The sequence below is a fragment of the Capsicum annuum genome, chromosome 6 (assembly GCF_002878395.1).
Source record: "Capsicum annuum cultivar UCD-10X-F1 chromosome 6, UCD10Xv1.1, whole genome shotgun sequence".
Lineage (NCBI taxonomy): Eukaryota > Viridiplantae > Streptophyta > Magnoliopsida > Solanales > Solanaceae > Capsicum > Capsicum annuum.
The window spans coordinates 155,815,848-155,836,793 of NC_061116.1; the positions used below are offsets into that span (position 1 = coordinate 155,815,848).

General features: G+C 33.4%; 1 protein-coding gene and 1 pseudogene across 1 annotated transcript in view; one reads left to right on the forward strand and one right to left on the reverse strand.

The window, feature by feature from the left end:
* Positions 1-2,591, reverse strand: part of LOC107873157 — a gene marked incomplete in the record, with an annotated part of 24,882 nt that extends 22,291 nt beyond the window's left edge. Inside the window, 7 exon segments of the mRNA XM_047414927.1 lie at positions 992-1,166; positions 1,259-1,382; positions 1,466-1,548; positions 1,707-1,859; positions 2,002-2,021; positions 2,159-2,289; positions 2,580-2,591. Of these exon segments, the coding sequence (XP_047270883.1) occupies positions 992-1,166; positions 1,259-1,382; positions 1,466-1,548; positions 1,707-1,859; positions 2,002-2,004 (538 nt within the window).
* Positions 1,914-19,403, forward strand: LOC107874974 (annotated as a pseudogene).
* The last annotated feature ends 1,543 nt before the right edge of the window (positions 19,404-20,946 follow it).

Genomic DNA, 20,946 nt, shown 5'->3' on the forward strand with positions numbered 1-20,946 from the left:
AACTTTATATAAATTAACGAAATAATCGAAATAATTTAATTTCGTTAAATACCCCTCTGTTAAATATTTGGCTCAAAAATACCCCTCCCCTTAACAAAACTAAATTATTTCAATTGAATTAAACCCTAACTTCAACTTTTTAACCCTAATACTTTAATTTTTTTACATAAAAGTTTTTGTTTAATTTTAAAAATAAGATAACGAAAAAAAATATTTGAATTATAATATAAATTGGTTGAATTTGATTTGATTGAAAAACATACATTTATTCTAAGGTATTTTCACTTTACATCTTTTTAATCTTTAAAGAAATTAACGAAATATAAATTGACGAAATATAAATTTTCACTTAAAGAAATTAACGAAATATAAATTAAATGATGAACTTTATATAAATTAACGAAATAATCGAAATAATTTAATTTCATTAAGGGAGGGGTAATTTTGACCCATTTCAGATAGTTCAGGGGCATTTTTGATCCTTTTTTGAATTCCGTTAGAGGAGGGGTATTTTTGAGCCAAATATTTAGCGGAGGGATATTTTTGAGCCAAAAATCTAACGAAGGGCATTTTTGAGCTATTTCGGAGAGTTCAGGAATATTTTTGAGCCTTTTCTGATTAAATAATAATAAATTTAAAAAACATATATATATTTTTAAAAAAATCGACCACAACTGGTCGATTTTTAAAAAACTACCATTACTTTACTGACCACGCACTTTGGTCGATTTTGTTGTCGAAAATTGGGAAAAAACGACCACTTGTGGTTGGTTTTTGTGGTCGATTTTCTCCTTTTTTTAGTAGTGAAATTAGATGAAGTTTTAACCAGAACATAGGCAACATCTTTTCCCCAAATTCAAGTTTACTAACCTCTTATAGTTTTTTGCTGGTGCAGACGATTCAACTAGCGCTGTTGCACTTGAAGTCCCATATTTAACAACTGTTGCTTCCATTGTCATCCCACTTATAGCAGATGGGTTTATTTTTTTTTAGCATTTTTGTCCTTGATGGTAGACGGAAGCAACTGCACTTTTTTTTGTGTACGATAGAACTGTTGGACCTATATGGGTACCATTAGCGCTTACCCAGGATGACTTCTTTAACTGAATGTAGAATATTTTGTTGGACAACAGTTGTTGGATATGGTCAGTGTGAATGAGTTGGAGCTGTAAACAGGAGCTAGTTATACAACTAGAAACATGCGTGAGCGGAAAGGTTAAATTAATAAAATTGAAGAGATATATAAACAAAGCCTCACCTTGACACAAGTTGTGTCGAATATATCTTCTGCTGTCATGAAAAACATCTTTTCACCAAGTACACCAGATATCGATGCTGTTACCGAGCCACTGCCATCAGTAAGATCGATTTGGAACATACCACTGCAGGCGTAGTTAGTTAATACTGGAGGTGTATATTATGTTTTACATAAGTAATATTTATGTGTATGGAATGAACATAATACCGCGACACTAATGTCATCTTCCACTCACATCTTGGACAATCAAATGGCTTCTTGCCCTTTGTGCATTTTTTTTTTGTTGCAGCCTGAACATTTTAACACACAAAACTTTTGAAAGTTATTTGATATTGACATTGCAACTTCAATGTTGAAAAGTCCGACCTATTGAGAAGAGCATACGTATGTACATATTTAGTCCACACCACGAGTAAACTAAGCAAGTGCAGATAATAAAAGTACTTACGGAAGTGTGTAAAGTCATTTCTGCAATGGAGGTAACGCGATCAGTAGTTGGAGTAAGGATGGGGGGATGAACGATGCGGAGGAGCTGCCTGATGCACCGCCTGTATGCATACCTAATGCACGGCTTGTAAGAATGTCGTTGTTTGATTTGGCCCTATCAGCACATCAAATATCAAATATGTTAGCCTTTGTGTTCCCTAAAGTCACGATGAAGTTGGTGAAGGAATATGACAATTTCATACCATTTGAGGAGTTCCAATGCCTGAAGTTGGTGAAGGAATATGACAATTTCATACCATTTGAGGAGCTCCAATGCCTGTGGGTAGGAAGGATCAATGCGTATCGTGGTACTGAACTTGGTCTGCAGTGATAAACTTGCACATAGAAAATGGTTGAGCAATGTTGCTCTTCTTATGAGCACCTTTTAGTGGGGGTATGTTTCGATGGTTATACCTTGATGACTAGAAATTGCTATGTTCCTTCCAACAATGACTGGGTACTCTTTCTTTTCCACTTTAACTTGCAATTCGGACCCTTCAATTTCTCCAAAGTCATCCCATAAAGTCGGCAGAAATTGTGCGCTCCTGAAAATGCTAAATGCAAGTACGTAAAGGCAATAGCTCAAGTGTCTTGTGCAGTAGGTTATACATATTGATTGTTGGCCATAGTAATCTCACGGTACTTATTTTGAGTACGTCCTGTATATTTCTCGGGGCTACAACGGATAACAATTTCTAGAATATCTGATAGCAACAAATCAGAAAATATGTTTACCATGTATATTTGCAAGCATATAAATTCAGCAAAGTAATATTTGGAACAAATACTATACCGATTTCTGTAGAGGGTGTGACTGTCAGTTGAGAAATATTACCTAAAGGCATGACATTCAACTTGGTTGGCGGTGGCAGGGGCTTTTCAAGCTCATTATTTGGGCTAATAAGTTCAACTATTATTTCCTTATCAAGTATCCAATAGAAGGTGTGTATTGGCCGCCCATATGATTTCGGTGAGATCCTTACCCGTGCATCCGAGATCAATTACGTGTTGGAGAGCATCAACTTGTCAGTATAATAAGCAATGTCATTTCCATACACAACCGCCCTAATCTGTTGGCCCTGTAAAATTGAAAGTGTTCATAAGATCTAGGTAAACAATATGACTATATAGGCGGCAGTACATGCTCATCCTCTAAAATGAGATCTTGAAATCAGATTTGCTTCTCTAGGTTTTTTCTCTCTCAATTAATGTCGACAATTTGAACCTTGCATGTCCAGTCAGGAGTGTCGGCTGTTATATTATCGATCGTGGATCTGAAGACCATGTGTACTGCAAACATAGCGGGGCATAATTTAACATGAGTACTGCGTGGAGACTTGTATGTCAAAATTTTCAAAGTACCAAAAACAAACACAACTACGTCTGCAAGATTTGTAGTAGTCAAATTGTGAATTACAATTCTAAGCAATTTTAGAAATCATATAAACCCAAAATAAAAAAAAATACAAAACAATTAACTCACCCCAACGGTAAATATTGAAGGTCGATCAGACACAAACCAAAAAAAAAGCCGTAAGGAAAAACTATGAACGAAAATGGAGGCAGACACAATATCAAACAAATAAGAGAACTCCAAATTAAACAATGAAATAGCAAAATACGGTAATTATTGCAGAAAACTCACACAAATGATCAATTTTACAACCTTCAAAGAGAAACGCGGAGCTGGAGAGTTGCATGTCGTAATTTTCAAAATAGTAACAATATACACAAAAAATTTGTAGCAACCAAATTGTGAATTACAATTCTAATCAATATCAGTAATAATAGAAACCCAGAACTGGAAAAAAACTAAAACAATTAACTCACTGCAACGAAAACTATTGAAGCCCAACCAGACAGAGCCCCCACAAAGGTCTAAAAAAACACCTGATTGTACCTGTAAATGCAAAGTCGTTGGCGAAGGAAGAAATAGCTGGAAAAATTCTTATGATTTTGGGGGTTTGCTTGGAAATTTTCTCTATAGAAGTGAAGCAACTCTGGCTACATTGTTCAATATTCTCTCTATATAGGAAGTACTTAACAGTGAACACGTGGATGTGAAAGCCTTTCCACGTGCCTCACCATTAGTTAAAAGAGGAAAAAAAGAAAATAAATTAAAAAATGTCTCCTGTACATTCTGTCCAGCAAGAGGTACAATAGTTAATGCTGTGATAGTACTGCCCTTGTTGGCTTATACATAAAGAGAATAGATGGCTTATACATAAAGAGAGGAGAGAGAAATTTAGAAATGATAAAAATGTTTGGTTATTTATATAACTTATCCGAGCTTAAATCATCCATTAGATAATGGATCCATTATGAGCTTGCAAATCCCTGCACATTATGGCCTATGTATGAGGCTGATTTGCATGTGTGGCTACTATATCCATTATGAGCTTAAATATAGTACTGTTTTTTTTTTTTTTCAAAAGAAAAAAACTAATGTGAATCTATTTGATACGTGAATAAAAAAAGTTAATTTTTTTTAATGTTATGGTCTTAAGAATATCAAATACTTACGTATTCATAAGATTATTCAAACATTTGATACATAAATATTAAGTCAAATTATTTTCAAATTTAGAAATAGATTTTCTTAACTGTTTTATAAAAAGGAAATAGTGTGCAAGTGAACATCTGTACACAGAACATATTAAATAGTGGAAGCTTATGAGAATATTAATTATCATCACTCGCATAAACTTCTCAATTATGCAAATGAAAATATGTACTACTAAATAGTAGACTGACAAGCAGAGTATTATATTGCATCAATGACATGATTTAATTTTTTAAAAAAAAACAGTATTGCTAGTGTTTATGTTAGAATTATTTATTTTATGTGGACTTACATTAAATTTTTATTACGTTAAATTAAAATGGGCTAATGTTATTAGTTGGTGGACAGGACAAAGGTCGTGTATTCATGCAGATTCCATATAGGTCTGTATCCATTTCATGTTATTGTTGTGGGCTGACAATAGTGTAGGTCTGTAGTAGACCTGTGAGCCCATAATAGGAGGTGCATTAGGTTAAGGCTTTTAAGCCTATAAATATAAGGCTAGGTCCCCTCTCCTAGCTTTAACAAAAAAAAAAAAGACGTATTCCCATAAGCTGTCAGACGTCATAAGCAAAGGAGAGAAAGACTCAGCCTACTTCATCTTCGGTTACACGTTGTAATGGTGGACAAAGGAACACACCTTTTCTCTCGCATGTTTCGTTACTTTTATAGGTGTTCTTGATTTATGTGAACATATTGTGTGTTTTTCTATAAATTTTAACACTTGGTATCAAGAGTTTTTCAAATAAATCTCGAACCCTATGACTAAATACTATGATGTATTTTTCGAGAACCTCAATATGATTGAGTTTTGAAATTTGTTTAATATTATCACTAATTTAATTTTTTTTCCACTGCGTTTCTTGTTTAAAGAGTGTTAACTTTATCTATAATATTTTTAATTTTGTGGTTACTTATTGTGTCACATGAGCAAATGAAGCAATGGCATGTTAAATCCCTGAGATTGAATTTGTTTTGTAAATTAGGGTAATTAGTGTACACTAAAGTGACCTATTTGCTTTGCTGTATGAGACTTGTTTGATCCATTTTGAGGGATATCACTAAGTTAGAACATACAATGATCTGCTCAAAAGAGATTTATTGTGTGTTTTAAATTAGTATTGTGATGAGCCACATATGTGAAAATATTTTGATTTTAGTAAATTTATCTGCCCAAAGGGGATAGATTCTAATATTGAAAATATTTTCTTGCCCTGCCCAAAAAGAGGCTACTTGTTGATGCTGCTGGACTCATTGTTGTGATAAGATTATTATTTTTATCCCTTTCTATTTTGATAAATTCATTCATGTTGTGTTTTGAATAGTTACCATTTATTTGAACAATAACAATGCTGAAGTTGTGGTTTTGTCGGGCTCTAACTTTAAGCGATGAAAAGAAGATCTTGAATTTGCTTTAGGCATGGCTGACATAGATCAAACCTTGCTTGAGGATGGGCCTCCAACTCTCACTGATTCTAGTACAACTGCTGAAAAGAAATTTTATGTTAAGTGAGAGAGATCTAATAGGCTATGCATCCTTGATTTTAGGAGGTTAATTGCTGACCATCTCAAAAGTGGCTTACCTGAAACTACCAATGCTAAAAAGTTTCTTGCTCAAGTGGAAGAAAGGTATCTTGTATCTAGAGATCTAATGAATAAACTTGCAGGGATGAGGTATGACTTTACTGGGGTATTAGAGATTACATACTTAAGATGGTCCACATTCAATCCAAGATGAAAACTCTTCAAATAACTCTTCCTGATACTTACATTGTTCACTCTGTTCTTAACTCTTCGCCTGCTGTGTTAGCCGATAAAAGCTGCCTATAAAACTTAGGATGAATCGTGGTCAATCAATGATCTCATATCTAAATGTGTTATTTAAGAGGAAAGAATAAAATAAGAAGGGTGAGGTTGCCATGTTAGCTTCTCATGATTCTAAAGCAAACTCTAACAAAGGACCTAAGGTCAGGACAATAAAAGGCATGATAAAGATCAGACTGATTATCCTGGGACCAATAATATGGTTTTTGAGAAAAATAATAATTACTTCTTTTGTAAGAAACCTGGTCACAAATCAGAGAGATTGCACCAAATTTTATTCTAGGATAAAAAGAAGGGGTCAAAAGAAGGTAATCACCTAGCTCTTGTTTGTTTTGAGTCACACTTTGTAGATGTCCCTATTAATTCTTGCTGGTTTGATAGTGGAGCTACTACTCATGTTGCCATTTCCTTGTAGGGGTTCAAAAACAAAAGGAAGCCAAAGGAAACAGAGTCAAGAATTAGAGTTGCCACAGATATCCAAGTTGAAGTAGAGTTCATAGGAACTGTAGTTTTAGACTTAGAAACTGTCTATAAGCTTGTTCTTGAAAACACTCTTTATGTGCCATTTTTAGACGAAATTTGATTTCTATTCCAGTTTTAGACAGATTTGATTTTGGTTTTAATTTTCTTAATGGAAAAATTAATTTGCTTTTGAACTCCCGAGTTGTCATGGAATCCTATCCGATGGTTTATTTAAAATTTTCTTGACTTCTGATTTTGAATGCAACTCTTTTAATTCTGAAATTGTTGGGTCTAAACGATCTATTTTAAATGAAAAATCGGGCATGTTGTGGCATAGGCATTTAGGTCATATCTCTATAGATAGAGTTGATAGATTGCTTAATTCTAATATTTTACCTTCTCTTGATTTTAGGGACATAGGAACTTGTATTGATTGCATTAGAGGAAAGTTGACTAAAACAAGAAAAAAGAATGCTACTCGTAGTTCTGGTTTGTTGGAAATCATTCACACAGATATAAGTGGTCTGTATTCTACTACAATATGTGGTTCAAGTTATTTTCTCACCTTTATTGATGACTTTTCTCGGTATGGTTATGTTTTTCTTATTAAAGAAAAATCAGATTCTCTTGAAATGTTCAAAGTGTTTAAAACTGAAGTAGAGAAACAACTGGGAAAGGTCATTAAGATAGTGAGATCTGATCGTGGGGGTGAGTACTATGATAGATACACAGAGACTGGGCAACAAATGGGACCCTTTGCCAAATATCTGTAAGATTGTGGCATAATTGCCCAGTACATTATGCCTCGCAGTCCTGATTAAAGTGGTGTAGCCGAAAGGCGAAACCGTACTTTAAAAGATATAATGAGAAGTATGATGAGTAGATCTAACTTACCTGAGTTCCTCTGAGGTGAAGCTATTAAAACATCCATGTAAATTTTTAATCTTTTCCCTTCCAAGTCAGTCCCTAAAACCCCTTTTGCGTTGTGGACCAATAGACAACCCAGTTTAAATCATTTTTGAGTTTGAGGATGTCTTGCGGAGGTAAAGATATATAACCCTTCAGGAAAGAAAACTGAACCTAGAACCTCATGTTGTTTTTTATTAGTTATCCAGCTTATTCTAAAGGATACATGTTCTACTGTCCTACCAGGGGAACAAGAATAATTAAATCTCAAAATGTAAAATTTCTTTAATTTGATATTGCAGATAAGGATTATTCTCTGAATATTGCTCGTGAGCCAACTAAAAGTATTGAAGTTTTTAGAATTACCTTTTCTATTACCTCAAAATCATTTGTGTCTACACCTATACATTATGAACCTCATATTTATGTACAAGCTGATAACTTTGTACCTGCAGAAATTCACGTACCTATTATTGAAAAAGTGGTTCAGGCACCTATTGTTGTTGATCAAGAGGTTCAGAATTTAAGAAGATCAAGTAGACCAAGACAATCACTGCTATCAGATAATTATTAGTATACCTAGCTAAAGGTGACACTGTTGATCCTGTAACCTTTTCTGAAGCTTCATTATGTGCTCAATCAAAGATGTGGCTTGATTCCATGTCTGAAGAGATGAAATCCATGAGTAGCAATAATGTGCGGAGCTTTTAGAGCTTCCTAAAGGCCAGAAGGTTGTTGGATGTAAATGGGCTAGTTTTTCTGATAGTACAAGGCTCTATGACATGTGCAGCCTCATCTGGTGCATCTACATCAGGAAAAGGATTCAAATGGAAATATTGAGCGATTCAAGGTGAGATTAGTTGCTAAAGGATTTACATAGAGAGAAGAGGCTGATTACAATGAAACTTTTTCACTGGTATCATCTAAGGATTCTTTTAGGATCATTATGGCATTGGTAGCCCATTTTGATCTTGAGCTATATCTGATATGGGTACGATCACGAGGATTCACGTATGTGAGAATGCGTTGGACCCATCCAATAAAACGTCCAAGTGAAGTGTGGAGAAGACATTGGATCACACCAAAACTAACCCTAAACTTGCACTCCAAGGGCGCCCTTGGTCACATTTCATTAAAGGGTCCATTTGGTCATTTTACCTATTATTTGTAATACACTATAAATAGAATGATGTAGGGTTTTAGTCATTAGTTTTGATGAATATTTAAAGTTGTAGACACTTAGACATTTCTCTCTTGTGAGAAAGGCCCCTATGGCCAAACATTGCAACTAGGGATTTCAACTTGAGTGTGGAATCACTCGTGTTGGATTCAAGCTTGAAAACGTTGGATGCTTGGGAGATCGAGGTCCCTCTTGTACCATGTAAGAGATAGATGCTTTGTAGTGTGTAGTGCTAAGGGTCCAAGAGTGGAATATGCTCTTGGGTTCTTAAGATTATGCCTTCATGTAGTCTATCTTTCTATCCCTTTGTTTAGTGTAATCTTTTATTGTTGTTTCTTGTGTCATTGAAACCGTTGGTTATTATTACTGTAATCCTCTTATTCTTCACGTGTTGATGTTGTTTTGGGTGTTATATACATGATTGAATTTTGTATTCTTCTTGTTGGTAGTGAATCCGAGAGTGGTCTCCAAAAAAGATCCTCAGATCCTTAAGATTAGTGGACTAATTTGGAGTGTGTTTCGTGTTCTCCTTGTTTGTCTTGTATCAATATCAAAAGGATTTAAAGACAACCTTTTTGAATGTGATCTTAATGAAAAGTTTTACATTCAGCAACCCCAAGGTTTTCTTGGTAAAGGCAGTAAGCATTTTATGTGTAAATTGAAGAAACCTATCTATGGCTTGAAGCAAGCTTCTCGACAATGGTACTTAAAGTTCGACGAAATTATCACTTATATGGATGTTGTTGAGTCATTTGATTTGCTGGGTTAGTGGGAGTATTTAATATTGTTATTCATTTGTCATTAGACTATTCACCTTATCGTTTTGGGCTTATCGTGATATTATCTCTTGAATTGACATTTATGCTATGGTAGATTTTGCTATCATTTATGTTGTTGATTATTAGTGTCCACACTTTAATATTGTTTTATTATATTAAAGCTTTTTGCCTTATGTGTTGGCTATGTCTCATATTGATAAGATCATATCGTTGTTTTATTGGATCTTTCTTTTGGAGACATATATGGTATATCATTCTACCTTGTGGATTTTCTGGTTGTTGCACCCTGTAATATGTTGTACATGTTGAACCTTGAAAATCAAGATTTTCTGGTGGAGCACATGTTATTTTAGTACTCACACAAATTATAATAGAAAATTGCGGTGACGATTTTTTTATGGTACACATATTGATTTTAAGTGTACATATTGATATGAAAAATTGTTTGAAGGATTAACAATGAGATAGCCTCAATTTGGAGTCCATGTTGGCTATTTATTGCTACACTACCATATTATTTGGTTTATGTCTACAAAACTTCAGTGCTAGTAATTGTGAACTGGTCTTGTGTCGTTGGTTGATGCAAGTACTGCTGCAGTTCAACAGTGATGTTTTGATTGACTGAACTATGTTTGAAATGACGTTCCACCACTAAATATTTATGGCCACTGTCTATTCAGCCCGAGAGTCACTTTCATAAAAATAAGTTTTCTAAAACTTTTCTTTAAAAGTTAACGTTGTCCAATTGGGAGAATGTTAGAATTATTTATTTTATGCGGACTTAACATTAACTTTTTATTATGTTAAAGTAAAACAAACTGATATTATTAGTTGGTGGACAAGGCACTGGTTGTGTATTCATTTGAATTTCATATGAGCCTGTATCTATTTCTTGTTATTGGTGCAGACTGACAATAGTGTAGGCCTGTAGTAGACCTGTGATCCCATAATGGGAAGTGCAATAGGTTGACTTTTAAGCCTATAAATATAAGGCTAGGTCCCCTCTCCTGGCTTTAACAAAAAAAAAAAGACATATTCTCATAAGCTGCCAGCCATTATAAGCAAAGAAAAGGAAGACTCAACTTAGTTCGTCTTCGGTTACGTGTTGCAATGGCGGACAAAGGTATGTGCCTTTTATCTCGAATGTTTTGTGACTTTTATAAGTGTTCTTGGTTTATGTGAACATATGATGTGTTTCTTTATAAAATTTAACAGTTTAAACATAAACCCAAGTTAGTAAATAACGCAAAAGATGTTCAGAAAAAAAAAAAGTAAAAGAGGAAACTATTAGGGTTTTAAAGTTGTTTTTTAAATCAAATTTGAGTTTTATTTTTCATGAAAGGAAAGTTAAATTAATATTATAATTACTTTTATTTTTCCTAAAAGAAAAATATAATTTTTTTTTAAAATTTGCCTAACCTTTTTCTTGGAGGAAAGATTTCGGACCTCTATAATTATATAGAAGGCTCTCTTCCCATACCAACAACATAATAACAACTATAATATAGTCCTCAAAAGAGTATGATTTAAGGGTAGATTTTCTCCCAATAGGTTTTAAATATTTCAATATTATTTTTAATATGTAGGTCGTTTGTCCAAAAACCATATCAATAATATGTTTTGTAACATGTTTTTCTTTTCGTCTGGATTATTGCCTCTACGTGGTTTGCAGCTATTACCTTTCTCATGACATACCCTCAATTTTGAATCCAACAAGCTTTTAGAAAAAATAAAAGTAATTATGATATTATCTTTATTTTCCTTTAATAGAAGACTAATACTTAAATTTGGTAAGAAAATCAGGGCAAAAATTTATTTGTGCTTTAATTTTCTTACCAATTTGAATTTTATTTTTTATGAAAGAAAAGTCAAAGTAATACCATAATTACTTTTATTTTTCTAAAAAAAAAAAATATAAAACTGTTTCATATTTGACTAATTTTTTTTTAAATGAAATGTTGTGGAACTTTATAGATAAATAGCATCCAAAATGTAGTCCTCAAAATGATCTGGTTTAGGCGAAAATTTTTCATATTGATAATATATTTTTAAATATGTTTTCCTTTTGTCTAAATTAGTATCTCGATATAATTTGCAACTATTAGCTTCCGCAACACACTCCCAATTTCGAACCCAAAAGTAACACGTGTTTATGATGCCACAACGACATTATCTAAGTTGGTCAAACTCCTTCGTCCTTGCATCGTTACAAAATTTAACAAAAGGATCTATATCTATATCTATAATATATTAAAAGTGTGAAGGACCTTAAAAATATTGTTTGAACTTTTTGTCCTTCATTAAAAGTCTCTGCTTTAGATAAAATCGTGTTTTCACTATTTTTTTCTAATATTAAAAGATGAAAATTAATTAAATATATTTATAGTAAAACATTTTCGAATTAGAAGTCATCAGAATTAATGACAACTAATTTTTTTCATTAATTTAAGAAATCTAAATCAACTAAATTTGATTAATTTGGGCAAATGTCTGCTACTTTAAATCAGAGGAAGTCAGTTACCTTTTCGAAAATATTATCCAGAATCCAAAGAATGATGGTTAGATGAGTCATTTTCAATAGTTAAATTGCATATTTGATCATCCTCCATGAATGAATAACTTACTATACAGACCTATCAAGATGGTTCCTTGATCTTCCCTCACTTTTTTCTCCATTTATTAAACCAACTATTGAATGTAAGTTTTTTAGGCATTGTGAAATAATGTATTTATTTAATCATTATAAATGCAGTTGTGATTTGATCATGTTAAATCTTGTATTGAATCTTTTATAGAACACAAATTATGTGTATTATGCTTTCTAAGGGTACTTTGACAGGGTAATGTGTTAAAGAAGTGACTTTTTTGACTAGTCAGTAAAAAGTGTAAGCAAAAAAATATGACCTCACTCTCATAGTGCATAAAGGAAGATTTGAAAAATTTAGAAAAAATATAAAAGTGTTACAACAAGAAAAACTAAAAAAATATCAAATTTTTAAAAGTTGTAAGTACGTAATAAGAATATAATCAATTATTTTATAAAGATTTGACTTTAAAAATAATGAAAGATTTTAAATATAGAAAAAAAATAATTGTATCATAAATATGGTTCAAATTAATACGTCTCTCTTAGCCCCTGACAACAAGGGAAAGAGGTACTGCATGAAAAACACAAAAATGATGATCGATGAACCACTTGAAATTTCTGGTGATAAAATATATATGTGCTTACACTAAAATATATGTTTATATTAATTTTTTTATTTAAATGTGATGGATCTTTGAAAAGTAAATTTAAACTTTTTAAACTTCACTAAAAATCTCAGCAGTATATAAAATTATTTAATTTTAAATAATCAAATGTTATACGTGTGAGATACTTGCGGTCAAACTAGTAAAACAAGAAACAACAAACTGTCTTAATGGTATATGGTATATTTATGTACCATTGAGCATCAGGGAGGAGCTACATGTTCTAAAAGGTTCAGTTGAATCACTTCGTCATTCTTAGAAAATTATATCATGCAAATTGGGTAAAAACAATTTTTTTTGCATATATATAAATTGTTAAATTCCCTCGACATAAAAGGACTCCTGAATAGTGGCAAATGTAGCTCAAACATAGGTCCAAATCTCAAGTGTTACAATCTTGTAGTTTTGTTCTTTGCCATCGTTTAGTGGCTTCTAGCTTTGATTTTTTATCTTGCTTTGTTCAATTTATATCAACTTAATTTTCTGATTCAGCAGAATTGTCAGTCTCATTGATTTCTCCTACGTTGTGTTAACTAGTACACAAGTATGATGAATGTATTAATCCTAAGATTTCTTTAACAGTTCTCACATGTTTGACCTGAAATTTTTGTCTTATAGATATACTGTGGAGTCTTTAATACTCTTTCTTCACATGATTTCTGCTGAAGGAAAACCATCTAGTTTTTCTTTTTATCTTGGTGGCTTATAATTCATTACGAGTCACTTTTAGGTGATTATTTCTCCTATAACTGAAGCCTGCATGAGATTGTTTCTCCTAGTCATCATCATGGCTTATGGTAATTCCAGATCTATAAGGTTTTATTTAGAGTTCTTTCGCCATTTTACTTGCAATAATACTTAATTCTATTTGTCCTTTCATTTCTAGCTTTTATTTTAGTTTTATATCAATAGATTCATATGACAGTAACGGTTACGATTTTTGTCCTAATTTTCTTACCAACTTTAGATTTTACTTTTCTTGAAAGAAAAATAAAAGTAATACCATAATTACTTTTACTTTTTTTCTGAAAGAAAAATATAACACTTTTTCATATTTGACAAAGACATCTATATTTATAGAAGGCCCCTTCTCATACCAGAATACAATAGAATCCACAATGTAGTCGTTTAAGAGTCTTGTTTAGTAGGATATTTTCTCCTAATAATTTTTATGTCTCCTTTAATATAAATTTTCATGTGTAGGTCAATTGACCAATAATATCAATAATATGTCCTTTTAGTATATTTTTATTTATCATCCGAATTATCACCGTGTTGGTTTGTAAATTTTAAGCTTTCGCATGACGCCCTCTTGATTTCGAATCCAACCAGTGGTATTAGAGCCTATAGTTCAAAGATCCACTGGTTTAGTGAAATGAGGTTAAAGACAAGTTTAAGACAGTTCTAATCAATTTGCAATCAATTTGATGGTAATAAAAATTTTTTGTCCAACAACATGTGGAAAAAAAGTTTTAAGCATATTTCAACATTCCTGATGCTGCATCTTTAAAAATAAAAATAAAAAATTTATTTTTAACCCACTTTTAGCCATAACATTTTAAATCTTATTTTTAACTATGACAAGTAGCAGTGATAAAAATTATGTAAAGAACGACGATCATGCACGCGAAGAAGGTAGATCAAATTATGTCAAGAAAATAAAGCCAAAAAAGGGATATTTATTAGGGGTTTTTCATGATTTTCTTATCAAGTCTAAGTTTTAATTTTCTTGAATGAAAAATAAAAGTAATACCATTATTAATTTTATTTTTCCTAAAAGAAAAATATAAAATTTTTTCATATTTGACAAATCTCTTTCTTGATCGAAAGGTTTTGGACATCTATAAATGTAAGACTCCCTCTCATACCAAAATACAATAGAATCCATAATGTAGAGTCTTGTTTAGTATAAGTTTTTCTCCCAACAACTGCCAATTGGACAATAATATCAATAATATGTCTTTAGTATATTTTTTAATTATCATCTGAATTATCACAATTTTAGTTTGTAAACTTTAAAATTTCTGATGACACCCTCTCGATTTCGAACCCAACAGTAGAAAATATAGAGCTAATACATAAAACATGCCCATTAATTTTGCCTCAGCTACATCTATGTCATCTAACTTTGGGTGTGCACGAGTAGACACTTGAGCTTATATAAAGTTGAACAAATAGACACACCGTCCTACATGACAATTAATTGATATAAGAGTTACTCTAGAAATCCTCCTTACAGTTATTAGATCAATAGCTGACATATTTTACATGATTTAGATTTCTGTTCGATTTAGAACCGATGATATTTCTCCATCATCTCGTGTATTTTGAAGAGGAGAGCTTGTTATAGATACTTCAAAGATAGCACAGAGATACATCAGAAAAGGTCTCATGATTGATGTCATTGCAACCTAAGTTACTCGGACTCTTCACTTTAGGTACCGCACCCGTGTCAACACGACATGAGTGTGGGTGTGGGTGTAGGATCCGTACCTGATATGGTCAACCGATTTTGGGTACTTTGACCAAAATCGACTGGGAAAGTCGGGACAAATTTAAGAAATTCTATAATAAAAATAAAAGCTAAGGTGAAATTGAAGAAAATGAAATATCTTGTATATAGAAACTTCTATGTTATTGCTTTTCTTTTTATCTCCTTTCAGGATTTTTTTCTTGAAAAATATTTTCTCCTCAAGTTTTTCACATAATATTTCAAAATTTATATTTTATAACTCTATTTTTAGATATTCAAATTATTTTTCGCCGAATCCCCGCACCCATATCCATCCCTAGATCCATATCCCTGAATCTTTAAATTGAGACAGTGAAGGATCCGACCTCTAGATCCGTACCCGTATCGGGCACCCGCACCTGAGTCCGAGCAACATAGATCGCAACCCTGCCTTTACCCCACTTTGGTCACTGGAAAAATTGGTATTTGTTAATTGTAGCAGAATGAAATTAATCCTGCTTGGCTTATCTAAGTAAAAGTAGCTGATAAGCGCTAAGTATTGAAAATCCCACTTAAGTGGTGAAGCTGATTTTACAAGTATGCATTTATGTCTTTGACTATTAGTGTTGATACTGATAATAAGTAATGAAACTTATTGAACAGATTCTATTGCTATTTTTTGTTTCAGGTATTGATTTGGGTTGTTATCCCTAATTTACGAGTTTCAACAATGGCGAACACGAAGAATGTCTTAAGATTCATTATCATTTTTATTATCTCCCCAGACTTTATCTCATATTTCCGTTGTCGTCACAAAGTGTCAAAGCTACTGATGTTGTCACCCAAACAGCATGGGCAAGAGCTGCTTACAACTTGATTCTCTACATGTTAGCAAGCCATATAACTGAAGTCTGAGCTCCGTGTTGATAGATGCTTCATTTTATGCCAAATTTATACTATACTGCACTAGATATTTATTAATACATATGAGGGAAGTCCTCTTCTTTTCATTTCCCTACTGCAGTACACAAATGAAAGCATCATGTTTTGTCTTTATCAGTATTTTCGTCCATGCCACACATTTTCTGTTTTGGTCTAACAAACGTCACAAACTTGTTCCTTGGGCAAACCATATCGAGTACAAAAACACACATATCATGTAAACTTTTTCTGTTTTATATAGCACTTCACTTTCCTCTCCCATTTCGATGTAAGATTTTGCTAAGGTGTTCTATGCATCCCTCTTTTAAAGCTTTCCAACCTATATGTATTCCAGTCATTCTCCTTGACCCGCCCTCATCAGCCCGACTTGCATCACAGGCGTCACAACTCATAATCTTTCATGTCTTATGAAAATTGACTTGTTTAAGAAACTTAAATCCTCCCTTATAGAAGAAAATAATCATATAAACAACACTTTTCCTTATTATAAATATAGGTACTGGGAGCTTGTTGGTATCTTTTATCAATTGAGAGGCAAGAATCTTGCTGGATATATGCATGCATTCTTGAGATGCCATTGTGTGATTATGGATGTTTTGACTGCCAAAGAGTCGCTGATCCACAAAGGAAGTCCTGGTTGAATTCCAGCAACATTACAATGTGACCCTAGTAATAATTACTATCCAATTGGTATTTATGGTGATGTTGTGATGGTTAGCATGACATCTGCTTTGTTTTTCAACAAGTACTTCTACTGCCTATGGCTGGGCTTGAAGAACCTGAGGTAAGTAAATCAATTTGATAAGACTGTTTTATATGATCCTTTGAGTTAAGGGATCTGAACACACCTGGTACTGGGCTTATGTTTCTTTCATTCCATGGAAATTCTTAATTTGGAATGGTAAACTGCATCTATCATTATTTGACCTGATTCAGTTAGGGGTCGTTTCGTTGCTGGTTAGAGTTGTGCATATATTAGTAATGCAGGTACTAGTTATGCTAGGTTTAGTTATTCATGTGGTATTTATTTCATCTTCTACCCACCCTGCATAAATAATACCTATATTTTCTCATAATTTTTTTATGTATTAGTTATGCAAGATTGTAAACAGGGTAACCAAACACCGTACTTGGTGTGCTGTATTTTATACATACAACTAAAATGCTACCAAGCGTGGTACTAGTTATGCTGGTTTTAATACATGAATAACTCACTTTCAAACCAGAAACTTAACGACCTGGTTTATGTACTTTATTTGTAGAACAAGATTTCTTTTTAGAGAAAAGACTGGAAATTTTCCTAATTCATCCAAGAATCAGCATTGCTAATTTTCGACACACGATCTTAACTTCTGTTTGTGTTGGTTGATATGCAGTGCTCTTGGACAAGGTCTTTCTACAAGCACTCATATTGGAGAAATTAAGGTTTGCCATCATAGTTGCAACACTCGGCCAGGTTCTTTTTGCCTTTCGCATCGGCAATATGCAAGTTAGTCTTGCTAACATTTACTCTATTGCTGCATTATAGGCTACTTGGCCACCACTTATACGTGCAATTGATTTTATCACATCAGAGTTTTCTTAGCTTATAAGATAAAATAAGGTACAATGTCCTGTCTGGCTAAGACATTAATTCACATTCTCTGGAAGACATATCTCCAACCGACAACAGTTTGATTAGAGGACTGGAGAATGAGATTGGACACTGAACAATGGATGCGCCATAGGAAGTTACCTCAAGAATTTAGGCAGCATATTATCAGTACAAATGGATTGCTACAAGAGGAGTAGATGAGGAACCTATTCTCAAGGACTTCCTCTAGATCTTCGCAGAGATATCAAGCACCACCTCTGTTATGATGTAGTTCTAAGAGTACATTACACAAGTCTTTATTCTTCTTTTTTTTTTTTGTTAGATCAGATCCCTATGTATTTTTATTAACAGACAAGCAGAAAAGGACTCTAGAAATCACAATCTCTTCAAGTTCTCATTGATCACAGTCTCGTTGAGTATCTTGGATGGGACTTTTCATTGGATCCCATATAAGCGTATAATTTTTGATTTATTTTTATACTCCCTCTCGTCCCATTTTATGTATCGTCATTTGACCGAGCATGGAGTTTAAGAAATAAGCTAAGACTTGGTAATGTTTACCAAATTGCCCTTTATAAAAAATGTGCTACTATCTTCTTTTTAATTAAATAGAACCAATAAGGGTAAAGTGAATTGTGTATTTAAATAGTTACCAAATAAGGAAAGATGACATTCTTTTTGGGACGGACCAAAAAGAAAATGATGACACATAAAATGGGACAGAGGGAGTATAATTTTGTAAGAGTACTTGAAGGCAACACAAGAATTTATACTAGGAAATGTAATACACTTTATTGGTGTATGATACAAGTTCCACGGGATGGTAAAAAGATAATATGCAAATGATTGTATACCTTTTTGATCTATATTTGAAAATTTGGTAGGTACCACTGTTTGATCAAATGGATGAAAGAATGAGAGATGCAATACGTGAAAGGCTAAAACCTGCAAGATGTACTCAAGGCACATGTCTTGTGCGCGAGGGTGATCCTTCAATGAAATGCTCTTCATAATTTGAGGGAATCTTGATTCTTACACCACTAATGGTGGTCGTACTGGTTTCTTTAATTCATGTCATATAGATCTAGGTGATTTCTGTGGTGAGGAACTGCTGACATGGGCCCTTGACACACGTCCAAGTATGATTCTACCATCCTCTACTAGAACAGTGAAAGCTATTTCTGAAGTAGAGTCATTCACACTTGTAAAGGACTTGAAGTTTGTGGTATCACGGTTTTGGAGGATGCATAGCAAATAACTTGGGCACAAATTCAGGTTCTACTCGCACCAGTGGCATGGTTGGGCTGCATGCTTCATCAAGCTGGATAAGGAAGATATATAAAATAAAAGGGTGTAGCTGAACTTAGGCTCTAGAGGACTTTGTGAATGAAACAAAATCTTTTAGTGGGCAATTGGACATGAATGCACCATTACCTAGATCAGGCTTTGCAGAATATGGAGAAAAATTGGCAGCAAGTAGAAGGGGTCTCCACAAGCACTCTGATTCAGATTCCACTGCACGTTCATTACAAAAGCCAGAAGAACTTGATTTGTCTGTTGATGATGAGTAACTTTGAAAGGTGATATAGTAGTTATAAGATAAGGTGGAGAGTAAATTGTATGGATGGTGATCCAACTTTGTGTTCATTACCTAAAAGTCATTATTCTTTGTTTTGTTATACAAAAATCATTTAACTTTGCCTCATTTTTTTCACAAAAGTAACTTTGACAAAATTATACTGACCATCTAGGTCATTTTCTCGGTTTCCATATATTTTTGGTGTTTCATGTCTTCCCACGGAAGCTACAGGCCATTTACGACTTTCCAGAACTGTTGGTTCAATTTTTGGACAGTTCGTCAAGTTTTAAGCTCATTTCTCTATTTTGGAGCTTTTGAAGTTATATCGAACCAAAACTTCAAGTAAACAGTCTCAGATGGAAATTCAAACAACAGTGCTAGCTCTGAAATGTAGATTTTACGCTCGGGAAACCCTTGATCTAGGTTTTGAGGGTTTCAGACTCATTTTGGGTTATTGGTCGGACATTGGTTAAAATAGCACATTAGATTTTGGGTCCACATTTTGTCAAAACAAGCTTCGATGGAAATTTAATCAATTCTGTTGAGTCCAGAATGTTGTTATTGATAGGTTAGTATAGTTCATTTTCCTTCACAAGGTTTTTGAATGAGCCTGGAGTACCCAAACAAAGTTTGAGCATTGTCGGTTTCTGGTTCCATCCCCTAAGAAAACATCTTGGCACCTAGGATAGGCGATGCTTGGGCTGGCAGCATATGGGTGACACTATTTGGCGCCTAGGAAATGATGCCTTCGCAACCAAAATGGGTTCCTAGGTGATAATGCTAACTCTTTTTAGCTTTGCTTCCTCCTTGACCCCAAGCTTCATTTCCCCAATTCCAAACCTCCTTGGACACCTTTTGAGCTCAAGAATCATATTAGAAACATTGATTTAAGACATGGATTGTTTTGGGAACATCAAGGTAGTCTTCATCTGGTTTGAATCTCGTAAGTTTCTAGCTTCTCTCCTTCTGATTTCTCCATCAAAAGTTCTTGAATTTCTCTTATGTTGGGGGTTGATTTGAGCAGGTTATTAAGCTCGGATTGTGTTTCTAAATTTTGATCACATGTTCCTTGAGTCACGAGGGACCTAATGACTAGTTCAATTTCAGAATTTTGTGTATGGGTCCCACGAGCCAATTTTAGATCCAAATTTTGGCTCAACCTCTATTATAGCGATATGGGTATTGTTTTACTCATATTAATGTGTACGTTTTACTTTTCATAATGACACATCAATTTTAATATTGAGGGATAAAGACGAGTAATTCGTAGATGGTTTGAGACTATGAATCGGCTATAAGGTAGGCTACAATCTACTTTTCTCTATGACATGGTGTATTATATAAATCACATAATAGGTGGGTATTATAAGATGGGTTTATACCTAGTTGAATCATGACTTGACCTAGTTAAGGGATTTAGAAAATAAACATAACTCGAGCCCTAGCCTAGAATACTTATTATAGTTGTAGGATCCTAATACACCTGATTATAGACTTGTTTGACCATAGATTGATATGAAGTCTCCTTTAGTATAAGACTTACCATATTACATTATGAATTGGATGATATCCCCTAATTAGATATTTACAATAGATTTCTTCCCTCGTTTACCTTAGTTTCCCGAATTATAATGCTAATATCTTGTTAATTTATATATTGTTAGGACCG